General features: G+C 39.2%; 1 protein-coding gene across 7 annotated transcripts in view; it reads right to left on the bottom strand.

Annotated features, from left to right (window-relative positions):
• USP54 (ubiquitin specific peptidase 54) overlaps window positions 1-12,568 on the bottom strand; it is a 90,028-nt gene that overhangs the window by 37,000 nt on the left and 40,460 nt on the right. For 6 of the 7 annotated variants that reach the window (XM_059851382.1, XM_059851386.1, XM_059851380.1 and 3 more), the window contains 2 exons: window positions 6,637-7,482; window positions 3,956-4,048 (listed from right to left, as the gene is read on the bottom strand). In XM_059851382.1, the coding sequence (XP_059707365.1) occupies window positions 3,956-4,048; window positions 6,637-6,783 (240 nt within the window). In that variant the 5' untranslated portion in view covers window positions 6,784-7,482. Of the gene's footprint in view, window positions 1-3,955; window positions 4,049-6,636; window positions 7,483-10,408; window positions 10,562-12,568 lie in introns of those variants that run through there. The other variant, XM_059851383.1, reaches the window with a different exon arrangement.

The following is a 12,568-nucleotide window of genomic DNA, read 5'->3' as shown; positions in this document are numbered from 1 at the left end:
AAATAATGCCACATTTTAAGGGGCACTGTTTGGGGTTTAAAGCACAAGAGTCTGCAACTCGCCCTTTTTATAGCTCTAGATGCAAGGTAACTTCCAAATAACTAAGGAATGCATATCTGGAATTATTTCAAGGTTCATTTTCTAGCTACATAAACACAGTCAGGTAGCACATCAAGTTTTAAAATTACTTGAAGAATCTGTGAAATGGAAGTCTTCAATGTGGTACAAAAATAAAATATGATTTGATCAGGTATGACATCACTGTCCCGTGATCCCATATTTGAAATTACAAGTAATATTTAGAGAGCTAACTGAGCAATTACAGTAAATACAGTGCACGACATCCAAATCCCTAGAAACAGTTGCAACAAGCCAACTCCAATTCCATGGCTAAATTTAGCTTAGAGAAGACTATCTTCCTCTAGAGTCAAAATGAAGAGGATGTAACCTTCAGAGCAACATTTCAGAGCAGGAGAAGAGCATGAACCATCTCTGTACAGCACAGATGGTGTCAGGTATGCTGTGAAAGGACCCTGAAGTGGGGGAACATGACATAGGCTCCTCCCCACAAGTATTGTCACTTTCCCAGTCCAGGCTGGAATCTGAACATGCCAGCATGCTCTGAAGAAGGGTAAATATGTCCTGCCTCCACCTTGCTTGGTCTGGACAAGTGTTTTGGGCAGATCCACCTGAGAGCATGCAAGGCTAATTACCTCTCCCCAGACCCTAATAGGAGATTTTTCGCATGGTATAGAGCTCCAAATTCTGATGTTCCCACTGGATCCAGCCACTTCTTCTCCCTCATCTTAGCAAAGCCTAAGGCAAGATTCAAGAAAAAGAGGATGTCAAAGACCTGGAGGCTAATCCAGCATTACTCTGGCAGGACAATAGTTAAAGGCTTCCAGAGCAGAAGGGAGAGCTGGGGCAGGGGAAGAGATGGGCACAGAAGGGAGGGGATGACCCTGCTGCCCTGCAACACAGAACATGCTCTTGGTGAGGCTTGCAGTATTAGGTGCACATTAAGCACATGATCCCACTTGTCTTATAGAAGTTTACACATAACATGTACCAGACAGACTTCTGTAGAAGGAAGAAAATAGAGCAATTTGAAAACACTGATCCAGAGGGCAGCAGAGAATGAGTAAACACCTTGAACAGCCTTTTTCCCCTTTCTACTGCCTGCTTAAGGAGAACATTAAGACAAATGTGACCATCTCCATGGTTTGGGGCTGTCCCTTGTGAATATCCCTACCTTTTCAGCTGCTTTCAAGCAAGACAGCTTACATTTCTGGTGCCCAGAGGTTTTTTTGAGGATTGAGGGGAGGTTTGCACCCCCAATTTCCCTTAGAGTCAAGCGACAGCCCTTATAACTCACCTTTATAACAGTATTTGACTTGATAGCAACACAAAAAGGGGGAGGGGGAATTTTCAAATACTTATGTACACGCATTGACATTTTACACAAGATAATAAAAATGAAAGCTTGGCACAATATTACCCAGAGAAAGAGTTTCTGGAGCAGGCTTTGGTAGGATGCACAGCAATCTCCCATGAAGAACAGACTGCACATAGAGTAGATACTTATTTTTTGATTTGGATCTAGTTGGAATCTATTTACTTTTTCAAGTTTTTGTTACTGCCCACATTCATAAATAATTGTCTAGGTAATTCTTCAATTGCCTATGTGTTCTTTAGAGCTTTTGCGAGCTCTAGGAATTCTGCACACAACCAGAGACAAGTTTCCCAAAATGTGCAAAAGTAGTAGATGATTTGGTGCAATATAATCGTTTTACTGGAAATTAAGGATTGTAACAACTGCCAGCTAGGAACATTATTGCTAAGAACTTCAGGTAAAAAAAAACCAAACAAAACCAAAAACAGACACACACAAAATCTTTGCAGGTATCTGAGAGTGAAAAGAGACAGCTGCAAATTTTTCAAAAGCTGGCTGCATGCATAGAATTTGTGAATTCTGCCACACCACCTGTCATTTCCAAGTTTATAATAGCACACTACACACTTCAAGACATCAAAAACAAGGATTTTACCAACAAAACTAAACATTCTTTGACCCAATGTCTGCTTTTAATACATATATTCCAGAGATCCTGTCAACTTCCAGTTATCCTGTAGCGCTTTCTCTCTCACACCAGTACTGCTAATCCACATGCATCTTTGTCTGCAGTTCATCTTTCAAGACCAAAAGGTTCATCCTCTTCTTTTTCCTGTAATATTCTTTCACATCCCTCACCTTCTTTTTTAGTATTCTATACAGAAAGGTTTTTAACTATTATCTTAATATTGAAACCTGGACTCCAGTGCAGAGTTGAGAGTCTACTTTCATTCATGGCAGAATGAATGATCTCCTGGTATTTCCTTGATCTCCTGGTATTTCCTTGATCATGCTTTTCAGTTAAACCCCAGAATAGCAAAAGCTTACATTCATGGTAAATTCCTAAATCCTTTTCTTTCTGACCTCATCTTGGCTAACAAATACCAACAATCACCTGACATTACTCGAGGGCATGATCCAAAAAATACCTTTAAATTATCCCACTAACTTAATGAACTCAAACCAGACTATAACTAAGTCTTGTCATTCCCCTTTAAGGAAGGGGATATATTTAATACCCCATCTTTTCTGTGTCTCAAGAGCTGTATCTCACTTAAGATGCACTACCTTGCTCCTAACCCACTGTTACATTCTCTTCTGATGATACTGCTGTAAATATCATACTGTCTCATGATTTCAATAGATATATCTTGAGACAAATTTCCTGCCAAAAAAAGATAAATTCTCTTACTTCAGGCCTTAATAGTCTCCCCTGTACTGCTCATTTGCCAGGGAAAACTCCTCAACAGCAGCCCAAAAGCTCCCTAGATAATTCATTTCAAGCCTGTCTTTACCAGAGCACTTGTGACGTTACTTAACAACAGCAAGACAGCTGTTACACTATAAATATTGCCTGGGAACATCAGATGATCTTAATTTAAACCTGCAGTCTCTATTTTACCATCTTTATAAGACATGGTGTCTGCCATTTTCATTTCTGTACATAGAATTCATGACACAAATTCTCCCACAATTAGTTTATATATTTAGTAAGATTTTACAACGCATTTGTGATCAAAGAAGATGTTTAAGTCTCAATTTCAGAAAGGAAAATCACTGCTTGGGAAGATTAAAGCTAGGTATTTTCATCATGTTTGCATCATGAACATTTCTCCCACAAAAAGCCAGGGGGGGTTTGAGCTCACAAAATTTAGAAAGGGGGTCACAAAAAACCCCAGAATGCAACAAATTAATTGATAGAGACAAACAGAGACACAGGATTACACAATTTACTCAAGTTCACAGCAGTACTCAAAATCAGAGCTAGCATGTAGATCTTAGTGTCCAGGCAGCCTCTATGACAATCAGTTATTGCATCTGCAGCTACAAACAGAATTGATGTTTTTTAAAACAGAAGCTACAAAGAGCTGAGATATTTAAAGCAGACATCAATATTTACAGTAGAAAACAGCCTTTTAGTCTTACATAATCAACAGTTTTGAACTGTTTGAAGAAAGGCTTAGCTAAATGGCCTTTCCTATCCTGACATTTAAAGTAGCTCTAAAGGGAAAGGTAAATGTTGATGAGCACACTGACTGCGTACAGTATTATATTTGTATACCAAATGATAAATTGGAAGAAATAAAGCGAACTTGTATTTTACTGCCTGAACTAATGGAGACTCACAATGACCTGCATACCATTAAGAGGAGTCCTTGTAACTGAAACTTTACCAACACATGTGAACACATTTTAGAAAATGGATCTTGGACCACCACCTAACACATTTACCTTGTTCTCACATTCTCAGGTGCAAGTTTGATTATAAGTATTAATTAAATATCATAAATATTTCTGTTCAAATTTTTAAAGAATGGTTTTCAATGTATCTCTAACTTTTACCTTAAGAGCACAGAAGATGCAAGAATCGCCCATACATTTGTGCGTTGTGATCTGACGGAAACTGCGGCGAAAAATGTCCAGGTGCCAGAGAACCTGAAACAGAAAAGGGGGCACAGCCAATTTTACGAATATATAAAATATTGCATAAGCTTCTGATTAAACTGCATATGCTGAATAAGCCAAGAAGTATACCAATGTCATCAGTGATCACCTTCAAAAGGGATGCCTTTTATCTAACTGCAAGTTGATGTTTTCCACTTTCTTCTTTAGCCTGTAACCTTCACGTGCTAATTTACAGTATGACCTTCCTCTAAATTTCTTGCCATGTGCTTTTAGATTAGAAAACCCACTTCATCATCCATGTGGCAATGCTGGCTTAAACAGCACCTGCTCTGACTGCTCTGCTGTGCTGGCACCGGGGCTGGCTGCTGGCCAACCGCACCATGAAGCTGAGCAGAGCTACCGAGGACATCCCCTGGACCGATGGGGATGAAGCTCTTCCTTTCTTCCAATCCTACACAGCTTTCTTGTTTTGAGCAGAAAGCCCAGATTATGAAGAAATGGAGCACCAACAGCGTATACATAAACAAGTCTGTGCAAGAGGAAACAGCAGAATACTAAAATCCGTTATGCCCAATATTATCATTACTAAGTGTCCTGACAGGCCATGATTACTAACCCTAGCCTGTTAGGGCAGTTACAGCTTTCTCAGGCAAATTATGGTGGTAATACCAGGTGTGTGACTAGGTAGGGTCATAGCACAGAAAAGCAAGCAGGCTTTCACATGTTCTGCTAGCAACAGTGAGAGGTGACATCTGCTCTAAGAGCACCATGTTTTTTTATTCTTCAGCTTTACCACTAAACCTGTACACTCTTGGGAAATTGTTCAAATTTGTATCTGCAAAAGAGTAACAATATCCACCTCTGAGGCATTCTACAGTGAGTTCGTTATGTATAAATGTGGTCTGGCTATTTCTGTTTAAACTAACTTTCCTGCAAACCTCAGTCACCAGCCTTCGTGAAGGCAGAAGTCTGCAGTGAAAGAAGCCCTGACCTAAATCACGTCCTACCAGGTTCCGGACAGAGCAGCAAGGTCCAGGCTGACATGTGACTGGCTAAATGCTTCATTAGCACAAACAGAGGAACCAAACTTCTTATTTCTGATGAATTTGCCTTGAGTAACTGGCTAGAAAAAATTTAGCACCCTGGCAAAATTTGTGCTGGTTTCAAGAAGTGTTTTCAAGTGGAACAATTTGTTATTTAAACCACACTAATATGTAATATTCAGTAAACACATTTTTAAATATAATCTGTATGTTTCCCAAAAATTCATAATTGCCATGGCCATGCTTAACCTCAAACTATCTCTGTGCTAAAGGGCCTGGGAGGAAACATAAGCCTTGAAAACCTTTGATTACACACAAACATTCCTGAAGAACTACTGCACACTTTACAAAAGGACAAAAAAAATCATGTTTAGGAATGAGTCCAATTTTTTAATGTAATTGCCTTTGGAGTTTAGCTTGAATGTTTATAGAAAATCATTAGAGTGAGGCGCAACAAACATTCAAGAGCATTTCAGACTAAGTGTTAAAAAATTAAGATACACCCCAGAAGTACCTATTTTATGAAATTATTACCATCTTGCGGGTTTTTTTTAATTCAGCTCTGATTTTAAGTACTTTCAGTATCCTATCTCTCTTCAGTTTAGAAGAAAAGGGTTTCTTTAGCAGATTAAAGATCAGTTCATATGCTTTCATCTTCATGTATGATATGCAGTTGGGATTAGGTTCACTAACTCAATATTAGGAAACAGCTGGTCATTACACCTTACAGCTTAGTAAAGGTAATTGATACAGAACACTAGAACACTAGAACCTTCTCTTTGCCCTGTCATTGAGGGCCATAGATAAACATATATGTATTGTTTGCACTAGGGCTATATGGAAGCCTGAAGTTAGTTGAGAACCTGATTGTGCCCATGGAAAAAAAAAGCTAAACAGAAGTCAAACCCACAGTGATAAAGTCTGTTCTGCACTGACAGGTCATATGAAAGGATGGAAACTGATGTGAAGGGGTTTTAAGCCCTGCTGCTAAAATGACTCAATCTCAACCATCCGATATTCAAAGCATTTAAATGGTGACAACACCTCTACAGCAGCCATACCACTTCACTGAATTTGGCACCAGAAAAGGTTTTTCTTCTAAATCAAAAGGCAAACACTCAGTCATTTAAACTAAACTACAAAGCAGCAGACAGAAAGAAAACTGAACTACATAAAATGGATCTTGTATAGCTATTATCAGACCTTGACTGGTTCGACAAAAAAGTTAAGTTTACTTCTAAGGAGTATGCATTCTGCAAGCTATACAATATCCTATTATTTTAAAATACATTTTCTGTGTATATTTTTAGCTTTGGTTGACATTCTACAAGTTTACACAAGCAAGACACTCGTGTAAATGATGACTGTGTAAATGCTATTGAATTCACTAGGAAAACCTGAAAATTAAAAATCTCTTTAATAACTCAATCTACTTTTCCAAATGTAGCTTTATTCTATCTAGGCCCACCAACAGTTATCTACTCGAGTTCAGCTATATTTGTTGCATAGTGCCTAGGAAAATACTGCAACAGACAGAGGGCAAAACCAGAAACATTGTTTATTCTCTGCTCTTACCTGTAGCGCACTATTCAGGAAGCAACTGTTCTGTCCTGGTTCATTGCTGAGACCTTTACTGGGTGCTATTGAGGTGGTATTTCGTGGAGTAAACATGCCCTGTACATTGCCCCGACCCACAGAAAAGTAATTTCTTTTCCAAGACATCTTCCAGTTTCAGCTGCAGAAAATGCAGGTTTAGTCTGGCAGAATATTTGACTTATCAGATGCTTCCTTTCAAAAAATTTGAAACTGGAACAACACCCAGCCTTCCTTAAAATATAGTTCAAACAGTATTTATCCTTTTGCCAGGACTCAAGGATCTTGCTTCTTTTAAATCCAGCCTGGGATGCTCTTCTTCATTTGCTGCTTATGCATGCAAAAACCTCCTTTAAAAGCAGCCACATAGAACATTTGCAAAGGGACTGAATCCATGGCTGTGCAAGTTCATGGTAAGCTGCTTCTCCCTTTTCCAAAAAGGCAACAACTTCAGAGAACAAATGGTAAATCAAGGAGGTCCCAGACTCAAGACGAGAAAAACAACAACTTCTTCCCACACCCCCAAAAACACAGTTTCTGTAAACCTTCTATAATCCTCCTGAAGAACACGGGAAAAATCCAATTAGAAGGGGTGCAAAGAAACCAAAACACAACCTTGGCAGCTCTCTTTCAGTTACATGTATCTTGGATGATGAAAGAGACATTAGCCTCACAGGGGAAAGAGAAGTAACTCCAGAACTTGAGAGTGAAGCGCTCTAAAGAAGCAAGACGTCTCCGACACAGTTCTTCTAATTCTGCATGCGATCTTTAGAAATTTCTTCTCCCAATCCTCCTTTTGCAATCGGAATGCCCAGCCGTGCCAGAAAGCTTGAGAGAGAAAAATAATCAAAGGCTTGCGTCATTTAATTACTCTCTTGGTTTTGTGGTGTTCTGCCAAGACCAGTGTTGCCTCACCTCCCACAATACACTGAATCTTCAGAGACAAAGAAAAAAATATAAATGTTCCTCCACCCAAAAAATAAAATAATATGGAAAAGAACAGAGGATTCTGAGAAAAGCATGTAACAGCAAGGGAGTTTGGAGTATGCTGGCAAGGTTAAGAAGGAAACTAGATTAAAAAAATAAACCACAACATTCAAGTAAACCCCACAGCAGTAGTCAAACATATCCTTTACAATCTTGTAGTGTTTTTTTTTTAATAATATCTTATTCATTCATTCATTTATTCATTCAAACAGTTACATGAGGATTTGTGGTTCTATGAATACATGCTAGCACGTTCTCCACCCTAGAACTGGGATTTTGCACTGAACATGGAAGGCACAAGGCTCATCCCTGACTTGATGAGCCCAAACCCACTACATTCCCCAGAAAAAAAAACTCTCCAAATTTCCTTCATCAGAAACTATGTGTACCTCTAAAATACTACTTAATCCAGGTACATGGGATATACGATGTCTTATAAAAGGCATGGAAGAAGCCAAAACAATTATTCAACACAAAGTGCTCTTCCCACCACAAGTTCACTTTTTCCCTCATTTACAAGAACCTGGAAAAAAAGATTTCAGCAATACCTAGAAACAGGAATGACAAGGATTCATGACAACACTTTTTTTTTTTAAATTCTCTCAAGTGTAGTCCATCTATATTTACAGAAACTTGCATAGTATTTTCCAGGGACATTCCCAATGACATCTAGAATTCTACCGATTTTGATACACATAAGAACACTTGAAATTACCTATCAGGGCTAGTATAAGCAAGACAACTTTAATCCAAATGTATTTAAGTATTAATTGCAGCATGAAGTGACTACAAAATAGACATATGTAGGGTTTATACATCAGCAAAAATTAACTGAGAGTATAATACCCTACAAAGATACCCTGAGTATTTGCAAAGGACTGTTCTTCATCTTCCACACAATTATAAATTCTTCATCTCCTGTCAAAACACAACTTCCTAAATACCACCAAATGTGCTACAGCAGCCTAACACATTCCTTTCTAGTAATACTTCATTTGTACTTCTGTTAAACTCATTCTACAAATTTCAATGAAGTCTCAGCATTGCTGTAAGGCAGGCAAATATCTTCTCACAGATGAGTAGTCCTCCTGGTTGCCAGTGTGCCATGCAAAATTTCAGACATGCTTGCAAGCCTGCAGGCACAGACCATTGCCCTGCCAGTCACACAACATTCCTGAGTGCTGAACTTACACAGGAGTCATTTCAGAGCAATTTCAGCCTCAGCCCCCTTTCTTTGCTCAACCCCGTAATGAACCATGAGCCAACCATACTGTATGAACTACTGAGGGATCAATTTAGGGATCTCTGTAAAGCAACACCACTTGCAATAGGTGCAGTGGCTAAGACTGTGTGTCACAGACAGAGCAGTGCTGAGTGTAACAAACTGAGACAGGCTCCGTGCCGCCTCACAAAAACCACTGAGCCAAACACCTGGTCTTCTTTCCAAAGCACCTACAAACACAGCTGAGAGCTGCACCTATTCAGTGGACTTCAAGTTCAAAACAAGACTCTGCCCTCAAAATGGGCTGTAAAACTAACTTTTGAACCATTTTTGAGCAAAGCTACATCAGCTATGACAAAGTGAATACATTTTTTTTTAGTTTATTTTTATTGTCTTGGGAACAAAATTCAGGACTAGAGGCTTTGCAGTTCTGCCATTGCAGCAAGACTACTTCAAACTGGCCTGAATCCTTACAGTAGCCATGTAAGCTTAGTACCCGCACTGCTTCTGCTCAGGCTTAGCAGAACTGACTTCTTACCACCACAGCTGCTCACAGGAGCATGTTTAGTTTGCTCGTTTGGCTACATGGCCTTTGCAAAGCTAAGAACAAGCAAAAAACACTTAAGCTGGTAACCACCCAGTTAGGACAAAACCAGATCTCCAGATCACAGCTTTGCACTGTGCCAACCTCTAAAAAACTTGCCAGTGACACAGAACAACTCAAATAAACATTATACAAATGTTTTAAGAAGGAGCAAATAAAACATAAAAAACAGATAAAGAACATATAATAAAAAAAGCCAACCCAACATTCTAGATCTTCCTGTTGCTTTGTAGCAGCTTCCTTTGGGAAGGCAGGAGGGCTCCCCGTCACCAGAGACAGGCTCAGCAGATGAGAAAGGCACGGAGCATCACTGCAGCAACACAGCCCCACAGCAAAGCTGGCCATGGTTCAGCACACAATTCTGGCCTGAAGAAACCAGAGTCTGTCCTTTGACAGCAGAGCACAACATTCTGCAAGATGTACCACAGAAGATTTCAAGACCCTGTCTATCCCCACATTCCCTTGCTAAATCAATCATGCAGAAATGTAACATCTCAAGTAGCATCCTTTATTCTCTGGCAAGGTCCCACTATCATTGTTCATTTTTGGGGGTGAGGAGGAGGGGTGTGTGGAATGTAACACCCCCTCTCCCACTGCAGTCTCATGTAGCCAAACATTTTAGGCTATTGCTTGAACTCTCAATCCAAGCATGTGGGTGAATTAGAACAACCCTGTTTAGGAACAAAGATGCTTCCATAAAGCACTAGGCATGGCTGAAACCACCAAATAATTATTTATAACACTATTAATTAAGAGCAGAGGTATGGAATTTAGTGTTTATTACTTATATTTCTGAGAAAAACCTTTCAAAACATAGAACAAAGTAAATGCTTCAATATGTGAATGTATGTGATTTTAGAGAAGAGACTCCTTTCTCCCAGTATCCTACCACCTATTCTGATGGTGGGGAGTAGATTATTAGTGTTGAGGGCAAATCATACCTTCACATGCTGCAACACCTCTGAAACCCAAAGAAGTGTGAAACAGCTTTGAAATCAAGATCTTTTGATAACAAAAAAAGACAGACTTGTCCAAGACAATGGATTTTGATGAAAGTTTTCACCCAGATGGCTCCTGAGTTTGACTCTTTCAGTGAAGAGGCACAAGAATAATCCCATGGCTGTTCTCAGCTAGATGGAAAGTTTGTAGAAATAGAGGCTTGAGAACACACTTTCTTCCCTGTACCTGCAATGATGAAAGTGTTTGTGAATTTCTGCATGGATTAAATAATATTTAATTGCAGAGATATCAATATTTAAGTTTTCATTTAGTTTAGACATCCCAAAAGATAGTGAACTTTGCAAGTCAGTTTAAATTCAATCTTGAAGGTAATGAAATAAAATAGAGGGGTGGAAAAACTTCCCAATACCAAACAACCATGAGCCTGGATGAAGAAAAGAGTGAAGAGGGCAATGACCTGACAGAAGCAAAGAAGATGATTTCCTCCTCTTGAAGACATCTCTTCTTTTTGAGATTCTTAGCTAGCCAGAAATACAAGACAGATTTATTTGCTCACCTAGACAATAAAGTGCAACTACAAAAAGGTAGATTTACATTCATCTCTGTTGCCAAGAATTTTTTTACAGTATAAATGGGACAACAGAGGGGAAGAATTTCTGCTTTATGCATGCATTTCTCAGCCTTGATGGCTCTGCTGGGAGAAAGGGGCAGGGAAGAGTCTGTAATACTTCTGCCATCAAGCTTGCACCCATCTGTCAGTCATCCTCTTAAATGAACAACCTGATTACCTGGCTCTGTGCTACATGTGCCTACTGGGAGGAACCAGGAACTGGAACTGACAGCACCTCACAGTGCCACTGGTGCCCATAAAAGGCTCATACAGGTCTTCCTTGTTTTCCATGTGCTATTGCACAACTCTCAGTCCCTGAAGTGTTGTAAAGACAAAGCTTTGAGTACCAGAGACCTCAGGCTAACTTCCCAGAGCCTTTTTGGAAAATAGAGTTTGCTAAGGTTATGATAAATACTATTTCAGACACCAAAGAAGTCCTTCCATCTACCGGAAGCAAATTATCTGAATGTCTGGCTAAAAGGGGCTGATAAAGACAATCAAAATTATCTTGGAGTGAAAACTAAAAACACACTTCCCAAAATCCATGGATGTATTTCTTCAGAGAGTACTGAAGCCTGATCAAACACTACTGGTTTCTCCAGAAGACATGAGGCCATTTCTGAGAGATCACCTCAAGATAATGCAAACAAAAATGGATAAGACTAGACAGAACAGCAAGCAAAATTAGCATAACAAACATTATTTTTGTTCATTACTACTGTATTTATACAGCCTATCAACCAGCAGAAGAAACTGCAGTCAAAATACTGATGGGGGGTCAATCACTTTTTAGGAATGCATTTCCCCAATGCAGCAATGTTGCCATTTCTACAGATAACTTAATGCTTCTACAGTCATAGGAAGGAAAAAAAACTGAACAATTTTATGAAGAAAAATTATGGTTTTATAGCAGCTTTTGAAACCATCAACCAATAAACCATGAAACATGAAAACCAACTCACTCAACATTCCTGTTAACTGCTCAGCCCAACAAGAGGCATGGAGAGACCACATTCTGCAAAAACACTCCAAAGTGAGACTCTGTAAGCTGCTGGGGTCAAGTATAGCTTTATACTGCATGAAAACACTCTTTACAGCAAAACATTCTCCAACTTCCTCATCCAAATGCTTGTAGGTTTTATAAAACTCTTGTGGACTGCCCCTTAAAGCAGTGTAATGAAATCTTGCAAACACTTACCTAATCTGAATCATTTGATTTTAAGCCTGACAGTCAGCCAAATCTATTTAAAGAGCATCTTTCACAGTCAAGAAAAAAAAAACCACCAAAAAAAAAAAAAAAAAAAAAAACCCCAACCACCAAAACCCAGAAGAAAGCCATTGGCTTTGAAATACAGAAGATTCTCCTCCAGGGTTACAGTCTTAGCAGCCTTTTTTGCAGCCCTTTCTGAAATAAGGACATCAGCTGATAAACACCTGTTCTGTGTTGACAACCACATGGATTTTGTTCAGAATAATGAAAAAGTATGTCACTTTTCCTATACAGCTATTGAGACAGTAAGGTAGCTGGGTC

The sequence above is a fragment of the Haemorhous mexicanus genome, chromosome 7, assembly GCF_027477595.1.
Source record: "Haemorhous mexicanus isolate bHaeMex1 chromosome 7, bHaeMex1.pri, whole genome shotgun sequence".
Taxonomy (NCBI): domain Eukaryota; kingdom Metazoa; phylum Chordata; class Aves; order Passeriformes; family Fringillidae; genus Haemorhous; species Haemorhous mexicanus.
This window is presented reverse-complemented; position numbering and strand designations above follow the sequence as displayed.